The sequence below is a fragment of the Cygnus olor genome, chromosome 15 (assembly GCF_009769625.2).
Source record: "Cygnus olor isolate bCygOlo1 chromosome 15, bCygOlo1.pri.v2, whole genome shotgun sequence".
Taxonomy (NCBI): domain Eukaryota; kingdom Metazoa; phylum Chordata; class Aves; order Anseriformes; family Anatidae; genus Cygnus; species Cygnus olor.
Genome location: NC_049183.1, coordinates 17271979 through 17290566, shown reverse-complemented (window position 1 = coordinate 17290566; position 18588 = coordinate 17271979). Strand labels below are relative to the sequence as shown.

The 18588-nt window shown below is 50.7% G+C and overlaps 2 protein-coding genes across 2 annotated transcripts; one reads left to right on the top strand and one right to left on the bottom strand.

Annotated features, from left to right (window-relative positions):
* Positions 1-177: 177 nt before the first annotated feature.
* Positions 178-5905, bottom strand: EARS2 (glutamyl-tRNA synthetase 2, mitochondrial). Its single transcript, XM_040575181.1, has 9 exons — positions 5789-5905; positions 5508-5663; positions 4632-4821; positions 3902-4374; positions 2951-3059; positions 2620-2773; positions 1767-1897; positions 941-1076; positions 178-444 (listed from the first exon to the last, which is right to left on the bottom strand). Exons 1-9 carry the CDS (start codon positions 5874-5876, stop codon positions 361-363), a joined length of 1521 nt encoding a protein of 506 aa, XP_040431115.1. The 5' UTR covers positions 5877-5905; the 3' UTR covers positions 178-360.
* Positions 5906-6777: 872 nt separating this feature from the next.
* Positions 6778-13390, top strand: UBFD1 (ubiquitin family domain containing 1). Its single transcript, XM_040575182.1, has 7 exons — positions 6778-6885; positions 7086-7337; positions 7415-7623; positions 8806-8871; positions 9082-9187; positions 11696-11778; positions 13021-13390. The coding sequence occupies exons 1-7, from the start codon at positions 6867-6869 to the stop codon at positions 13129-13131; spliced, it is 846 nt and encodes a 281-aa protein (XP_040431116.1). The 5' UTR covers positions 6778-6866; the 3' UTR covers positions 13132-13390.
* Positions 13391-18588: the final 5198 nt, after the last annotated feature.

The following is an 18588-nucleotide window of genomic DNA, read 5'->3' as shown; positions in this document are numbered from 1 at the left end:
GGCGGCGGAACCAGCCCCTCCCGCCCGCCCCCCCCCCGGCGCCAGGCTCCCCAGGGCACCGGGGCCGGCCCCGCTCCCCGTCCGCGCGGTCCCGCTGTAAGTGCCGGCGTCTGTTTGACCCCAGCCGGAAAACCGGGCCGCGGCCACAAGAGGAAAGCACGAGGACAGACCCACACCTGCGTTCGGCTCCACTTGGCGCGGGGACGTACAGACCCGCAAACGTCACGCACGGTCCAAAGCCCCCCTCACGCGACCAAGGACAGTCGTGCCGTCACCGCAAGGTACAGGTCTAAGACAAGGACAGGCGGTGCCTGCGCCACCGGCATTCCAGGGTTAACCCCCGCAGTCATTTGTCCCGTATCAGCTGGAGAGCGCTTTGCGTATCCGTCCACACACTTCTCTGGGTCCCAGCGTCACCATCATCTCAGCCACGCTCGGTCCGTGCTGAAACGCACAAGAAGTCGTTGTACGAATGGAAACTCACGCTTCTCAGTACAAGTGGCTGCACCGTCAGGCAGGAAGCGACAACTGATTAGCTATCAGATCGCTGTTACACCAAGGGCAGGGTTTTTCTTAGCAATCTCAAAGCAAGATTTATTTTTTTCCTCCCAAAGTACTAAAATACTGACTGCCAAAATACTAAGACTGATCAAACTGAACCAAAAAGACAGCTGGTCCAGAAGTTCTTCTAACTACACATTTGTGACCAGCACATTCATGCCTTAACGATTTCTGCCCTTCTGAAACTTTCAGAGCGGCCTTTCTTCCAGACCTGCACATCAGTACTTTCACTCTTAACAGCAACTGATGTCAATTCTTGCAGGATGTGCAGCCAAAACACCAGTATCTTGGTATCAGAGAGAAGATAGCTGTTTAAAAAAAATAAAAAAACCACAGCCACAAAAAGAGAAGGTCCCAGTCTCAGAATTCTTTTTTTTACCTGTTGTCCACTGAGAGCCAGGCGAAGGAGCTTCATCATGCTGCTGTACTTAGTCTCTCTGGTTTGCTTCTGAAGGTTTCTGAGGTCTTTGTTCAACTCCTCCATGGTCAAAACAGCTGTTTGTCTCGTCATAAGCCTTTAGGAAAGAAGATGCCCTTACAATCTGGGGACGTACAGCACACAGGACTCCTACCCAGAAGCATCGAGTGACTTAGAGAACTGCCAGCTGCCTCAGGCCGGTTTTGCAAAATCTTCTGGCAATGCTACCAGTTCAGGGCTTACTCTCCTGCCCTCAGAGAACTGCAGAACGCCAGCTAGAGACCAAGAAATGGAAGCCAGAAAATCCCCCCCAGGGATGAGCTTTTCCGAAGTGACAGTGATTCTGACTGTGCAGGGACTGGGTTAATTCCAGAGACCCAGGAGTTTGGTTACGTGATCCGAATACACATCGACCAGAAGCGCCTTGCTCTTCTCCAGTCAGATGCTACAACAGATAGAAGCACGGGAGATCTGGGGCATGGGAAAACCCTGCCAGAGCTTTCTTCGTTAGCACCACGTGGGCGCACAACCTCCGCTCTGCTTGGTGCTTTACAAAATCTAGGCACGACGGTTCTTGCCTAAGAGCATTAATGTAAGCGTTCCTGCTGGTAAGCAGCCTTTCAGTTAAAGACACTCAGACCTCCTCCCCGGTCATTAGCGACAGCACATTCTGCAGTAAACCAGAACAAACGGAAACCGTGAGCGTGTCCAACAGGAGTACAGCAGCCAGGAGCAATGCTGCGGGGCAGACGGGTGGGTGCGTACAGAGCTGCAGAAAGACACTTACCCTAAGACTAGTTTGCCTACGTCATCTGCTTCTGCAGAAATAGTTTGGAGCTGCTCTCGGGACACTGAGGGCCTAACCCACAAGTAAGCATAGTCACACGACACCAGGTTCTTCAGGAGGCTTACGTGACCCTGGAGGAAGAAAGCAAAGCTGTCAAGACTGCAGGCTAAGGTGAGGGGGTGAGGAGGGAGGTGACTTCTGCTCTCTGGACTTCACAAGCAATTGAAGAGGGTCCAAACACACCGCTGCCTTGCACTTTGTACCTGCTCGAAAGAAACGTGAACTGCTGACATTTCGGCTGCTTCGTTTTTGCACAGCCGTAACTAGCTGGTGTGAACAAGGACACACAAGCAGCCTGCGGGGCTGCCGTACGAGTCCTGCTCAGCCACATGCAGCTGACTCAGAGTTCGGCCCTGGGAAGCGGCTTGCCACACTCATCGCTGCCTCTCATCAGACACGTAGGAAGTCACGTGGCCGGCCCAGTCCCCGCTGCCACAGCCGCCCTCGTGCTAACAGACGGGGACTTTGCTTGCCCTTTTAAGAACACTTTATTCTCTGCAAGGAATTCACCAGATGCTACGGCAGCATCCCAGGGGCAGACTGGGAAACTGCTGGCTTCACCCTCTTTCCTGACATTGGGAAGAGCCACGGCATCTTCCATCCTCTCCACAGCCTACGCGGCTTTTCCCTCGGACTGGCAGGGACAGCCACCTGCTGTTTGCGGGCTGCAGAGCTCAGGTCACAGCAACGCCCAGAACTCAGCTGAGTCTCCGCACAGGAATCCCACAAAACCACGGCGCCCCATGCTCCAACACTCCCCGAAGCAGTAACGCAACGCTACCACTTTTCGTACTTTTCTCATCAGGAGGACTTGCTCCACGTACTCCTTTTCTAGAACCTCTTTATCCAGTTCTTGGTCCCCATAGACACGCTCCACCAGCGACTGCAGCTCCCGAATTAGCTTCTGCCGTAGCTCTTCATTCTCGATGTGCCGAGTGAGGTGCACCCTGTGACAAGGGAAAAAACTGCATTTAGACCGCTTTGGGTTAGTTCGAAGCTAATGATCTCAATCTCACAACACTTACCAATTAGAACTGCACACCCGCTAGAAAAGCAACATCGAACCCCAGACAGACGTCCTACAACAGACTATTCAGATTTAACGTTACCGCTGGTGCTTGTACCTGTTGAATTCCGGGAGTTTCTCAAGATCCAGTAAGGCGGAATGGGTTGTAATTCTGCCGATTTCAAACTGCGAGATCAGCTCCTCCAAAGTCCTCCCCATCTGCTTCTCTGCAACATATCCCAACGAGGTTATGATATGCATCCGCTCTCCAGCAGAGAACTAAAGTCACTGCTTTTCCTTGCAAACCACAGGCTCAGCGCTGGTGCGGCACACAGCCAAGAAGTGACAGAGGAGGGCTGCCCTCCACGGTGCTGACAGGAAGCAGCGACATGCGAGGAGGGAACTTCTGGCAGGCGTGCGCTGGAAGTTGCCCTCTTTGGACAAGCCGACTCTGTGAAGGAACTAGAAACTGGGACATTCTGCCTGGCTCTGTTACACCCTACAGTGAAACACCCCTTGCATCATTCAGCCCGGCAGAAATAACACCTGGCCAGGAGGCTTCGCTGTCCAGTAAAGGTTTCATTCCCAAGCAAAGTTCCCGAAACACAAGTTAATGCAATAGTCACACAGCAAGAGCAACAAAAGGAGTAACTGAGTCAACCTCTCACGGTCTTTCAGGTTAATCAAGAAGTGTGAAAGATGTATTACTTGACTGCACTCATCGACCACAGAATAGAAGTTTTCCCAAGAGTTTGCAGAAGGTTTCTTCACCTTGAGAAGAAGAAGGCTGTCCCCAGTAGGAAGTCATTAAGCCTTAGGCTCCACTTGAATGGCTACCCAGGGACAGAAATGTTCCCACCATCCCAGGCCGCCACCGAGGCCTTCCCAGCTCTACGGAAGCCCCGGCAGCATTTCAGCCACAGAAGCCCCTTCAGACTGGTTGCTTGACTACTATTTCCTGATCCTTTCAAACACCGTCAAAGCTCTTGAATATTGGAATAAGCCTAGCCCTTTGCCCAAAGTCAGCATCACGGGGTATCCCAGCGAGCACGAAGCCCGCTCCCCTTACCTGCAAATCCAGAGCCGCAACTGGTGACAACGTCCAGCAGAGCCTCTGGCAAGTAGCCGTCCCGAGCAAAGCGCTCCAGAAAGACGTCCCCCTGCCTTTTCGACAGCTTAGCACCGTCTTTGTTCAGAAGCAGCGGGAGGTGACCAAACTGGGGGGGATCCCAGCCAAAGGCTTTGTAGAGAAGGAGGTGCTTGGATGTTGAAGTAAGCCACTCGGTTCCTCGCAGAACGTGGCTGATGGCCATGTAGTGGTCATCCACCACGTTTGCCAGGTGGTAGGTGGGGAAGCCGTCCCCCTTAAGAATCACCGGATCGCCTTCCACCTCGGCCACTTCGTGCTTGTTCCAGCCGTAGACCAGGTCCTGGAAGGGCTCCACGCCCTTCTCCAGCCGGAAGCGGACCACCCAGTCAAGGCCCTGCGACAGCTTCTCAGCCACTTCTCTGGGCGTCAGGTGCCGGCAGCGGTTGTCGTATCTTCGAGAAAGGAGAACGCAGGTCTCAGGTTAACACACACCGACCCCAGCCACGCTTACATTCGATGGAATCTACACGAATTCGTGAATTTCAGCTGTGGTCTGCCCATTACACGTCCAGTCAGCTTCTCATCTCTGGACGTCACTCCCCTCAGCTTCTGAGGGCACGGAGGTAACAATCCCGTCGCACACACCTTGTCCTAAGCGACTGGGAGCGCGCGGCACAGAGGCGGCGACCCGGGGGAGAGGGCTGCCTACCGCGGGGTTTGCTGGTTCCGCAGCGCCTCCTTCTTCAGCAGCTCCAGGCGCTGCGGGGTGCAGAAGCAGCGGTACGCCGCGCCTCGCTCCAAGAGCACCTCGCAGGCCTGTCTGTACAGGTCGAGTCTCTGCGACTGCCGGTAGGGTCCGAACGCACCGCCGCGGCGAGGGCTTTCGTCAGGGGCGATACCTGAAACATCCCCACGGCGGGACGTGAAAAGGCAGAGACGTCGGGGCGTGGGGTGCTGCGTGGGGAGCCCAAAGCGGGAAGAAACACCTCAACCCAGCGAACAGTTGGGCAGCTCTGACAGGTGACCTGGAGCAAAAATTAGTCAGGGGCAGACGTACAAAGGGTGCTCCCCATAGTAACGGACACCGGTGCTGCGAAAACGCAGCTGAGATCTCGGCCAATTATTTCACCTGCTCCAGAATTAGCACTCAACAGCAGGGTTCTTCGAAATTTACCTTTCTGTTTGTGGAGACGCCTGTGGAACCCGGCTGTAAGTTTACCGTAATTGCTTGCTCTACAATTCCCCTCGCTCTCAGCTCTTAGGACTCAGAACACAAACCGACACCTTCGGACGCCTTTTGGCGAACACCGCACGCGCAATTTACCCGTTTATTTATTTTATAGTTTGTCAAGGGGGGGGTTGCGAGCGCCGACTGCTGCTCGCGGCACGAGGCGTCCAGCACGCGGCCGCTGCCAGAGCCGCGCTGGGCGCCGTGTCCCGTCCCCGACCTGTGCTGGGCCGTGTCCCCGCCCCGTGCCGTGTCCCCGCCCCGTGCCGTGTCCCCGCCCCGTGCCGTGTCCCGGCCCCGTGCCGTGTCCCGGCCCCGCCCCGCCGTGTCCCGGCCCCGCCCCGCCCCCGCCGCTACCTGCCCACTCGAGCATCTCCTCGATGCCGTCGGCGGCGCCGGGCAGGGCCCGCTGCCGGTCGGTGTCCTCCAGGCGCAGCACGAAGGCGCCCCGCCGCTGCCTGGCGAAGAGGAAGTTGTACAGCGCCGTGCGCAGCCCGCCCAGGTGCAGCCGACCTGCCGCGGGGACGGCGCGGGGCGGTCACGGCGGCGGCACGGCCGGGCGGCGCTGCCGCGGGAGGCCCCGGGGCGCCCCCAGAACGGCCCCAGAGCGGCCCCGCCCGCCCCGCCCCGCCCCGTACCTGTGGGGCTGGGCCCGAACCGCACCCGCGGCCCCGGCCCCGGCCCCGGCCCGGCCGCGCTGCCCAGCGCCCGCAGCGCCCGCGCCATGCCGCCCCCCGCGCCCGGCCAAGCACGGCGCCGCTCCCGCCCTCAGGGCCGCCTCGCCCCGCGCGCCGCTTCCGCCCTCGGCTCCCAGCCCATCACGGCGCGTTTCCGCCCTCAGCGACGGCGCGCCCTGACGCCGCTTCCGCCCTCGAATTCCAGCCAATCACGGCGCGTTTCCGCCCTCAGCGACGGCGCGCCCTGACGCCGCTTCCGCCCTCGAATTCCAGCCAATCACGGCGCGTTTCCGCCCTCAGCGACGGCGCGCCCTGACGCCGCTTCCGCCCTCGAATTCCAGCCAATCACGGAGCGTTTCCGCCCTCAGCGACGGCGCGCCCTGACGCCGCTTCCGCCCTCGAATTCCAGCCAATCACGGAGCGTTTCCGCCCTCAGCGACGGCACTCCCTGACGCCGCTTCCGCCCTCTGTTCCCAGCCAATCACGGCACCTCTTCCGCCCTCAGGGACGGCACGCACCGCACGACACTTCCGCCCGCACCTCCCGGCCAATCACGGCGCCTCTTCCGCCCTCGGTTCCCAGCCAATCACGGAGCCGCTTCCGCCCTCTGTGACGGCACGCCCTTCACGCCACTTCCGCCCTCGGGGTGCAGCCAATCACGGAGCGTTTCCGCCCTCAGCGCCGGCACCACCTTTCGGGGCGCTTCCGCCCTCAGGGCCCAGCCAATCACCGCACCACTTCCGCCCTCAGCGCCGCCTCCATCCGGCCGCGCCCCTTCCGCCCGCAGCGCCCAGCCAATCACCGCGGCCGCCGGCACCGGGGGCGGGGCTCCCCGTAAAGGCACCGGCGCCCCCTCGTCGCCGCGCGGGGTCCTAGCGCCGGGGCGCGCCGGGTTCGGGCCGGGCCGGGCCGGGCCGGGGAGGCGGCCGCGGGGCGGGGCGGGGCGGGGCGGGGCCGTGCTACGGGTGCCGGCGCGGCCCACGGCGCTCGGCGGCGGGCGCTTCCCGGCGCGCCCCGCGGCAGATTGTACACAATCATCATGGCCGCCGCCGCCCCAGGTAGGAGCGGGCGGCCCGGGGCGGGACGGGGCTGCCGGCGGGGCGGGGCGGGGCGGGATGGGGCGGGGGGGCCGGGGCCGGGGCCGGGGCCGGGGCCGGGGCCGGGGTCGCGCCCGGTGCCGGTGCTAAGCCGAGCCGCGCCGCGCCGCGCCGTCCCTTCCCTTCCCGTCCCTTCCCGCCTTCCCGTGCGCTCCCCCCAGGTGCCGAGGCGCCGGGCATGGAGGCGGAGGCCGCGGGCTGCGGCGGGGAGGGCGGCTCTCCGGCCGCGGGGCGCTCTCCGCAGGGCGAGGGGCGCCGGCACCCCCCGGCCTCCGTCAGCAACGGCGGCGCCGCGGAGAGCGGCGAGGAGCTGGTGGAGCTGAAGGTGATCTGGAACAAGAACAAGTACGACGTCAAGTTCCGCCTGGACGGCACCGGCGCCGACCTGAAGCAGGAGATCCACTCGCTCACAGGTCGGTGGGGGCGGCCCCGCGCCCCGCGCCGCGGCCGGGCCCCCGGTAACCCCCGCCCCGCCCCGCCTCGCCCGCAGGCCTCCCGCCCGCCATGCAGAAGGTGATGTTCAAGGGGCTGCTGCCCGAGGAGAAGACGCTGCGAGAGATCAAGGTGACGAACGGAGCCAAGATCATGGTGGTGGGCTCCACCATCAACGACGTGCTGGCGGTGAACACGCCCAAGGAGGCCGCCCAGCAGGAGGTGAAGGCTGAGGAGAACAAGAAGGAGCCGCTCTGCAGGCAAAAGGTTGCTGGCGTCTCCGTAATCCCGGGGGGGGCAGAGCCGCGGGGCTCGGGCGGTTCTCCTGCGGGGCTCTGCGGCCGCCTCGGGGCCCTCGGAGCAGGGCAGGGGCTTTGGTCGGCACAGCCGAGGGTGACGGGACGAGCTCCGCGTGGAGAGGGTCTCGCAGCAGGGAAACGCCCGGCACAGCGCAGCCTGGGGCTGAGGGCCCCCCTTGTGCTGCTGCCAGGCACAGCGCAGCGTTTCGGGCAGGAAACCTTAAATAAGGGAAACGACTCGTGGTTGTTAGCTCAAGCACAGCCAAGATTAATTATATCTAAAAACTCGCTAGCTTTGGTTGACACACAAGAGCTTGATATCTAAAAAATGCCTTTAAATGGACGCCAAGAGAGCGGTTCCCTCAGCTGTCCGAGCGCCGCAGGGAACGCGGTTGTTGAATTTTCCTCTCGCGTCTTGAAGCGTTGCCTCCTAGTAGGAAGCGAAGCACAGTGCAGTCAGGCTTCTCTTGGCGGCTGTGCTGCAGTGTGGTGGGCTGATAAAGGATTTTCAGCTCAAGGTATCACCAACCTCTCTCAAAATAAATTTAAATAAAAATTAAAATGTGCATCGTTGATCTGCAACCTTTATGAGACGTGCTTTTGTTTTTCTATAATTTATCATAGTTCACGTTCACTGTAAGTTCCATCATTGTTTAAAGGTACTCAGCAACTTACGAGCTGTGAGCATGTTTTTCTTAGTTACTACTGCTCTAATCTGGCCTGGTTTGCTGCTGTGTTGCGGTATGTTGCACTGTCAGATGTAAAGGGTTTTCTGCCGTTCACTGAATATAACACTTGACTGTTAAAACTGTCTTGCCAAATGCCAACGATGTGGTTCAGCATGTACGATGTTAAAGTGAGGCGTGGGGTTTTATATATATATATATACATAATGTATATGTGTATTCTACGAAGGATGTTACCCTTTGCATTACATTGGGATTTTATTCGTCTATATAATTTGTTTAGACTCTCCTAGGAAGTGCTCGTTAACTTTGAAAATTAACTGTTTCCTGTGTGATAAGTGACTGAATAGTTTTTAACTGTCTCCTGGCGCTGTTGGGTTATGGTCAGTTCAGGGTGCATTAGGAGTAACGTGAACAATTCTGTCATGTTTCTGTAAATTCTAATTTCTGCTTTTACATTGCAGCAACACAGAAAAGTATTGGATAAAGGAAAACCAGATGATGTGATGCCTTCTGTTAAAGGTGTTCAGGTTAGTAAAGGGGTACGTGAGACATTGTCGCAATTAGAAAAGTGGGGGGTTTTTCTGTGGTTTGAGACCTTTCTTTGATGGTTCTACCTCTCCTTTTTTGTCTTAGTAGAAAACTGGGAAAACAGATCATCCTTATGCTTAAGAAGCTAAAAGGACATGTCTTCTCCTGTGGGCGTTTCACCGCGACTTACTGTGTTGCTTTTTTTGTAGGAGCGCCTGCCAACAGTGCCGTTATCTGGCATGTACAACAAATCAGGGGGGAAAGTAAGATTGACCTTCAAACTTGAGCAAGACCAGCTATGGATTGGTACAAAAGGTGAGCGACTCTAAAATTCTGAGATGAATAATTAATGTTTGGTGTGTAAGTGAATTGTGTGAGCTAGAACGTTTCTGATGCGATTAAATTGTGTTCGGGGAATAATATTGTTATTTTGTTACCTCGGAACTAAATTTTGCTGCTGCTTCTCAGATGTCATTCTCTCGTGTTATCGAATATTGGCTGATATTTTATTTCTGTTCTTGAAAAACACGAGTTCAGTTGTGCCAGTAGACTTACGTTCCAATCCGCTATTCATAGGTCCAAATATAAATTACAATATTTGGCATTTCTAACGTATCTCGAAAGTACTTCATAAACATTGGTTTGATGCCAGCATCACATAGCGGCTCAATGACTTGGCTGAGACTCAAAAGAGAGTCGTGGAGCCGGGAATAAGAGTAGGAGTGCTGGCATCTCTGTCGTTATTTGTCCTTCCAACCAAAATCAGTTGGGTGTCTTGTTTCAGCGACGTACAACTGCAGAAACTATGGCATGTGTTGCTGTGCAGAGGAATCAGTTTACCGTCTTGAGTGGTGCCAGGAGGAGCTGAAAGTGCTGTGGTGATAACGTGCATTGCTGAGGACGTCTCAGATAATCCCCCTGCCTCCAAAGGAAGCCTTTAGTTTGACCAGGATGGGGCAATGTTATATTGATGAGCAAGAAGAATAGAAGTGCTTGCTCACTGTCCCAGTAAAATAACCTAATTGGACGGTAATATTAGCTTTGGATGGCACCTCCAGCTGCTACGTTATTTCCAAAGTAAGCAGAAATCTCGAAAGTTTTTGACCTTTCCTATGTAGGACAGACTTGATTGTGAACTTGAAGGTTTTCTGTCTTTAAAATCTCCATTGGTATGGATTGCAGCGAGATCTCTTAGGCTAAGTGACAGAGATGCTGTATTTTTTCCTCTATAGCTTGGGCGGATGCTTTTTTTTTTCTTACTGATAATGTGCTCTAAATAATTGAGGGGTATTTAGGTAATTAATCCTTTTCCCTCACCTTCTAGACCAGTTTAAATTCAGTATTTCTGAAACGTTCTAGATTAGTGTTTCTTAAGCTTTGAAATTTGATTCTTCTTGTAGTCCTCTGTCTTTAATATAACCTGTTTCCCTACTTCCCCAAATTAGCAGCAGCTTACTTCCTTTAGGGACTGGTTATAATTGCTGGCTGTTGGTGAGAGGAAAACTTCCTGCTCTGAGAAATTCATGGTAGATGCCAGCGCATAAGGGCTAGAATAAATACAAGTAGCTGTTAACACAGTTTTTGTTGTTGTGGCTCTTCTTTTTTTTCTTAACTTGGCAGTCTTGGAAAACTGAAACTGATTTGTCCCGTATGCAGCCTCCCTTTGCTTCCCACATCACACTGTACATTTTTGTAGCCTGAGGGCTGATAAGGGTACGTGTTTCTCAGTTGCTCTGTATACTTTTCATATAGTCATTGGTGGCATGGATTTGTCTGTTGCTGAGGTGTTGCGAGAAGTAATTCAATTGCAGGATGGTAAATGAGTGCAAAGTAGGATTTCACTCCGTGAAGGAGTTGCAAGTCTCACGGGGATAGTTTAGAGTCAGCTTAGTTACAGCACTGAGATAGAGAATATTTGTCTTTACAGCCCAGACTGAGTATGTTTATCACCCCGTTTACCTTTTTAAGTAGGTGCTTTTTTTCTGGTTCACAAGAATTAGTTATGTAGATCTAAGGAATTCTTTGTTCAGCTTACGGTTTTCTCTCTTTTATGTGCAAGAAGGTAATTTTAGGCTGACACTGAAAGCTGGAACTGAAAGGAAGCTTCTTGGAGTTAGGTCTTCAGAAAGAAGTGGGGACGTAACAGATAGAAAATCTCCTCTGAACGATCACCTTGTCAGTCTTGTCGGTTGCTTCTGGCTGGCTTTCCTAAGTCTACCACGTAATTGTAGTCATCTTTTTTTCTGTTTCCTTTTTTTTTTCTTTTCCTACTTACACACGAATGTTTCCTTGCCTGCGCTCTTATAGTAACAGTTGAGCACTGCCTCGGGTTAAAACCAGAACTGGACTTCAAAGGGTTGGCCAGCCTCTCTTGCCTCAGCTTCTTTCAGCCTTGTCATTTCTGCAGAGCGTAGTATAACCCTTGATAGTCCTGAATATTCTTACACCTGGACTAGCTTTCACTGTGGCGAGCAATCCTGCTGGTAAGAGTGGAGCTCCTTAGGGAGAAACATGAAATTCCCCTCACTGAATTTAAGGCCCAAATCAGGTACGCTGAAGTACTTACTGTGATGCAGATATCAAAAGGTGAGGAACTGTGCGGTCCAGTTTGGGATTCCTTTACATCACTCGCGCACCAGCTGGGGGCTGTATGGTAACGTGGAAGACGTTCCTCTCAGCAGCAGATACCCAAAGTTCACCCTAGTGGGAAAGCCTGCTGACACCCGAGGAGCTTTTGGAAATAACGGAGGTGGTATTTGATGTTAGCATGACATACATCTTGCTCGTATATCAGAAATAATACTTTGATCAATTTTAATGTAGAGAGAACAGAAAAGTTACCCATGGGGTCCATTAAAAATGTGGTGAGTGAACCTATTGAAGGACACGAAGATTATCACATGATGGTAAGTAATGTCTCTACTTTAATAATATCATTCGAGTTACTTCATGCAAATGCGCAGGAGGAAGGCTTTCAAAATAGAGCAAGGCTGGGACTGATAGCAATACCAGCCTCCTGTGCTGTGGAATGTCAGAATGTCAACATTGCCTGCTGTTATAATGGAAATATTTTGGGCGGCACACTGGATATCTGCTACTCTGTGGAGCTCTGGGCTGATCTCACACGAGTGGTAGTGCCATTTAACATCCTCCATCTCGTGACTGTTACAGCAGTGTAAAAATACTCATGCTATAACGCATGATTTCTTAATGTTAGTGATTTTTTCCTGTATCTAGTTTAATTTCCGGTTTCTGTTCTATTTATATAAATAACAGGCCTTGCTGGTGGTTTAAAAAAGAAAGTGATTTGATTTTGTAATATTTTTTCACACTTAATTTCCTGAAAAACTGGTATTGGTTATAGAAAAGTAACGCACTTAAGAAGAGCAGTGCTATTTCTACTGCCTGTTTCTTTTGAGGTTTTGCTTTATGTACTCTACAGGGATTGCAGTAACTAACTTCTAAAGTTGAAGTAATTTCCTTGTATAAGTCTGCTTCCTTTCTTTAGGGGAAGAAAGGGGAAATGCTGTACCTTATAACCATTGTCTGCAGGAGGGAGCTGATCTAGTCTTTTCTCAGATATTTGTTTTTTGATCACCAATATAAGAAAATGTCCTCTTCCAAAAATGATAACAATAATCATTCTAAAACAAGGGTAGAGGTTATTGGCATGCCGTAATGCTCCTCTCCTATGCCTACTTACATAAGTAAGAGAATAAGACATTCTGTCTGTTTAGATAGACAAATTAAAATTCTGAGATTTCATTTATTAAAACATGTTCGTTGTCTTAGTGCCTGTTTGCCTTCCTAACTCTGTGCATAATTTCTTTAGAGACTTATCTTTGGGGATGCATTAGATTTTTGTCTTCTATGAGTTCCTCGTGTTCTTGAAACTGGCCAAGAGAGTTTGTTGCAGCTGTGATAACGGAAAGAGCTCATCATTTAATTGGTTCTTTGCAGTTGTTTCTCAGAGGAATGTTTCCTTTAATTGCATACCAAATACGTGTAGTGCATACAACATCCTTGAAAGAGGCCGTAGGTATAGCAGACTTGTTCGGTTTTTGCAGCGGGTAAGACGTATGTCCAGTCTGTCTGGTATAAGCTGTTCTGTTTTCCGTATGTAAACGTTGTCGTTTTTAACTTTGCAGGCATTTCAGCTGGGCCCAACAGAAGCATCTTACTACTGGGTCTATTGGGTACCAACTCAATATGTTGATGCAATCAAAGACACGGTGCTGGGGAAGTGGCAGTATTTTTGAAAGCACGCTCACCTCTGGCACAGGAAAATGACACAAAGCTAAGGACACTGCTGGGAGAGGCCTCCAACATCCCTGGATGTGATAGTCCTGGAACTTTATTAATAAAATATGATAAACGAGGCATTGATGGAAGCCAGAGGTGATGTTCTTTCACCATTAGTTTACTTTTAACTTAAATTTCACCATCCCTTTTCTGCAGTCAGCTTCAACCATATTTAAAGCAAATACAGTGGAAATCAATAAATCTTAATTCACAAAATACCGTGTGTAATACACTTAAATCTGCTGAGAGTTGATCTTCCAATTTAGTTTTAAAAAGTAAATATTACAGTGTATTATCGAGGATTTTTTACATGGTTTGAACAAAAACAGATATTTTCATAATCTTTCAGTTACAAGCATTAAACTTAATTTAGTTACTTGGTTGTGACTGAGAATTTCAGAAACGGTTTTTAAATAATAAACTTTAAACAGTATGCAAAATTGATGTTTAGTAAGCCATATTCTGCTGGCCCTTTTATTTCAGGTTTGAATCTTCGGTAGCAAACCTCTAATTTTGTTTCCTTAAACCCAAAGACGCCGTGTGCTCTCTCTCCCTCTCTCTCAGCTCTGGGTTGGTACTCTGTGTGGCATGTTTGGAGCAGGTGAATACCACTGTGGATATTTTATTATCACCGTGGCCCAGTGCTGCTTACTGTCCCATTTCATGCCACTTTAGTTGTTTTCCTCTCATGTGCATACCTCTCTGCTCCTTTTTTACCTCCTGCCTGGGGTGCTACATTTTAGGAGCATTCTCTTGATTGTGCGCGTTGCAGTCCGGAGCCGTTTTGCAGCTGTTGGTATGACACTTACCTGTCCGACTGGAAAAAACAAACAAACAAAAACTCCAGAGTGCGCTACCTGACGCTGTCTGGTGTGAGTGTACTGAAGGAGTAACACAAATCTCGCAAAGGAGGCGAACCAAAGAGACCTTCCAGTCTTGTTTTTTGTTGGGAGGAGGGCAGAGGTGGGGGAGAGAAGCTCCGATGCCGTTTCCCATTCTAAATAACCGCAGTAGTCTTTTGTGACCTGCATTTGAAAGTTTAAAAGTGTCATATTCAGTGAATCTTACCAAATGACTATGTGCTAATTTTTGAAATTTAAATTACCTTTCAGCTTTTCTTTTGCTCAAGTTTACAGTAAGTTCTTGCATCTAGGTCTGTCTGAAATACTGCTCCTTGCCTTTGGTTTGTGATATTCTGTCACCTCAGCAATTAACGTGCCATTTATCTCAGGTTTTCTGAATGGACCTTTCAGTCCTGAAAAGGTGCACAACCGTAACAGATTGTATCGTGCAGTCAGACTGAATCAGTCTTGCTGTGTGTTAAACCTGCATCTAACAGATCACTTTTTTTTTGTAACACTGTGGGCTTGATATTAATTCATACAAGTAGCTCAACATTTTGTGAAACTCACTTAGAAATATCCTTTTACGAATGGTTGAGCTTAACATATTCCACGTCCTTTTTTCACTTTCCTTGAAATAGCCCAGTTGAAACTCAGCAGGTGCAAATTCCCAAACGAGTATATATTTTTTTTTATTTGAGAGACTCAGAAAAGCGTTCGTTTTATGGTGTGTGTTACGGTTGCGTGTTTACCTGTAGACTCTTGATGGCAACATGAGCAGCTTTTGGTTTGTATTTTCAGTTAGAACATCCATGCAATACGACTTTTAAGGTGTTTCATATCCTACATATAAACTAGTGATGTGCTCGTTACTCTTGTAGCTTGAGGTATTTCCTTTCTGTATACAAGCCAACAGCAGTGTGTCTTGACATAAATGCACGGAGACGGGAGCGATCCCTGCAGGAGTGCTGTCAGCTCCCCAGAACAACCCCTTCCGAGCGCTCGGAGCGAGTGAATGCAAACAGAGGGGCTGGCGTCAGTTAATTGGAGGTGTAACTACAACTTAAATGCAGCTGTCAATCACTCTTACTATTTTCTAATCGCCAATCCTGGTGTTAAGGCTTAAATTTACATTTCAGTACCCGGTGGGAAGTGTATGCACTACAGTACCGCATCCTATATTGTATGTATATGGTATATAAGGATAATTAGTGACACTATTTCTTTCTGTCACTTGGCTTCACCTTTGCACTTGCCTGTGTTGTTGGTTCTGTGATTATCAGCTTCCACTTGCTACTTGACTTGCTCGGACCTGTCTGTACATCCATTCATACTTCGTTTTCCTTTCCTGTTCTTTCGTTGGCTTGCTCCCTGAGAGGACATGTATCTTAGTTCCAACTCTTCCCCAGAGCTGCCGTGGCTTCCGTGTTCGATGCAATAACTCGGGTGAGTACAGTGCTGCTGGTGCCGCGGGAGGGCGCGTACCCGCCCGGAGCGCTGTCGAGGCGAGAAGGGCACCTGGGCACGCAGAGCGCTGTAGGAGTTAGCATTCCCTCCGGAGTGCTCTGCATCCTGTGCCAGGCACAATAAATCATCTCGAAAGAAACGGAATATAAAAACTGGTGGTTACAAAGCAGCTTTAAATGTGAAGAAAAGAATATTATAAACTAAGATGATCTAACATGGTCCTGTTTAGGTACTTCTTTTCTAGTTGAATTTGATTTGAAAAATTGAACTTTCTTTTTTTTTTGTTCTATGTGCAAAGTTTGAATTAAAATATAGGAAAGTGATACTTATCTGAAACGCTTTAACTGGTGTTCGTTGGCTCAATTTAGTAGGTTTCTTGGGAGTTCTTTGACATGAATCTTCCTACTGAACTTAGCAGCATCGCTTTTAAAATCCTGTCTCTTTTGGAATCGTGGAACTTGGTATCTTCTGGTATATATCCATTTTTCCAAGGTGATTCTTGGTATTAGTGATCATTAACATCTAAGAAAACATTTAATATCTTTAGTTGCACTGTGTCACAGCTCGTCCAACTAGGGAGCCGCTCCCTGGCCTCTCTCTTGATTTTGGATTTTACTCTCTGATAACTGTGATGCTCTCCAGAGCAGATTTGCCATAAGAAATGGTTCTGTGGAAGGATGTGGTGGTTAGTCCTCGGTAAGACACAAATATTGTGAGTAAAGTGCAAATGCAGTCAGAATTTTAAGTTGGCTGATGAAGATTGTTTTGAGAGCCAACGTGTACTCTTCCATAGGAAGTTTATAGTAACATCTGTGGTGATTCCTATGCAAAAGCTGAATTATTTCACATAAATAACGATGTAACGCCTTTCTGCGGAGATCAGATCCCTGTTGGACATAGACGTAACTCCCCGTGAGCACCGTTTTTGGGGTACTGTTCCTTCCAGCATCGCACTCGGTGTTTGCTGGGTCTGCTGATCGGTGACCAGAGCACCCGGCGCGCAGATGCGGGTTCCAGCAGGCCGCAGGCGGTGTCCCCACGCCGAGGTGGCAGCCGATGCCCAGGCGATCTGTCGTCGCTCCCCTCACCAGCGGCGTGCAGGAGCAGTAACTGCCCGCGAGGAGACCGCTGCGGTTACGGAGCTGCTCGGAGCCCTTTGCCCGTGGCGAGCGGAGACACTGCACCTCCGTGCCATTCTTTCACTTCCCCGTGCCCCCTGCTGCGGGTCTCTTGTTCCTCTCCTTGTTGAGAGTTTGGTATTCCTTCTGCCATCTGTTTCTGCGCTCTGTGTGAGCAGCTCCCGCGTTAGTATTCAATTAGGAATACAAAAGGGTATCATTAAACCTTGTGTGGGTTTGAACATAGACTGCATCTTTCGTGAAAACCTTGTATTACTTGCAGGTTTTTCATATCAAGCTTAAGATTAAAGTAAATTGTTAATGTCCATCAGTGACAAGGTTTGATGAGAAATGTATAACTACGGTAAGGATGATCATGAAAAAGAAAGGGTGATCCGAATTAAAAGAACTAGGTGAACTGGTAGCATGCAATACGTTATAGCTGGCAACACACGCGCACAGCCTGTTAAATTTTATACTTGACGCTGTTTGTACCCATTGCTTCGTGCTTTAAGGTCCAAAGAAAACCAATTCACTCGCAGTGACACCGTGCGGGTGCCCTGTTTTGGCAGTGGTCTGTTCCGTGCTCCCTTCGGGTGCCGGTGGCGCAGCCGCAGGGCACAGGCACGCTCTCAGCACAGCCCAGGCTCCGTGCTCTGCGCTCCGGTTCTTGCTGTGCCAACTCAGTGGAGCAAGGTTTGTTTTCAACGTTTTCCATCTTTCGTTTACTCTTTTTTTCCTTTGTAACTTTATTTTCCAATGGAACTGTTTCCATTTTAAGTTTTGTACTCTGACCTTTTGCCACCTATTAGAATTAGGTGGTTAGCATCTTGTTTTGCCAGTTAATGTCCTAGTCACTGGGGAGAAGGAAGAAAGGGACCAGGAGAGCTGTGGCAAGTGTTGTATGAACCATATGGCCATTTTACCTTCTAGCCAAGGATTTGCTTTCTGTGGCTCATGGAAGTTCACTATGTCTTATCCATGTTCTAAGCAATTCATTCTTTTCTTTCTGTCTGTCTGTTTTCAAGGAAAGAAGGTCTTAGATGTTTTTGTCCACTGCAGATTTATTTTAAATGAAATATGTAAGTGCCATGTTTTATGGTATTTTTAAATAATCTATTGCCTATTTCTGGGGAGGGGGAGATGACAACTATTTAGTCTTAGATTTGCACTGCTGGATTTTTTAAGTGTAACCTTGACTGGTTATCCTATTTGTTTTATTCTGTAATATTAGTCTTATGAATTAAAGTTTGATAATTAATTCTTTCTGTGTTTGAGTGTTTCAGCATTCTGTACATGCTAACCTACTTCTTACAGTATGAACAACTGTGAGTGAGTTTGCACTTCGTTTCTTTATAGAAGGACGTACACAGAAATCCCCGGGAATCAGGGCTCGTTGTTAATTCCGACGTTACTGGCGCCTCTCTCCCGGGATGGTGATTTGTGTTTATTGCTGCCACCCATCGCTTCATACAAAAAGGCTCCGAGTTACAGGACAACGCTGCTTCGGGTCCCTGTTTGCAAACAGGGTTCACTCTTGTTTTGTGTTGTAGCATGCCCTTGCCGTGCTGAGCGGGCTCAGCTCTACGTTCACATACAGGCAGCCCACCAAAACCAGATGCTCGAGAGAAGCTTGGCCCATTATTAGGGCTTACAACAGACTCGACTTTTGAACGCTTAACGTGTGCCGCTCCGTGTCTGCTACAGCTTTCGGAAGTTTTTCCTCCCCTCCCTTAACGCCGGTAAGGGGGTGCCCCCGTTCAGTCCTGCTGTTGCCGCAGTAGAGCCCCCAGGAGGCGGTAACATCCTCCAGCTGGCAGCAGGGGTTCGCAGGTTCGGGCTCGGGTGCCCAGGCGTGCCCGCCTTAGGAGGGGCAACACAGCAGCGGGGGGGCCGGGGGCAGCGCCTCCCTCCTGCCCTGGGGACGAGCCCCTTAAGGAGCGCCGCAGCCGCTGCCGGGCGGGGCCCAGCCGCGTCCCGCAGCCCC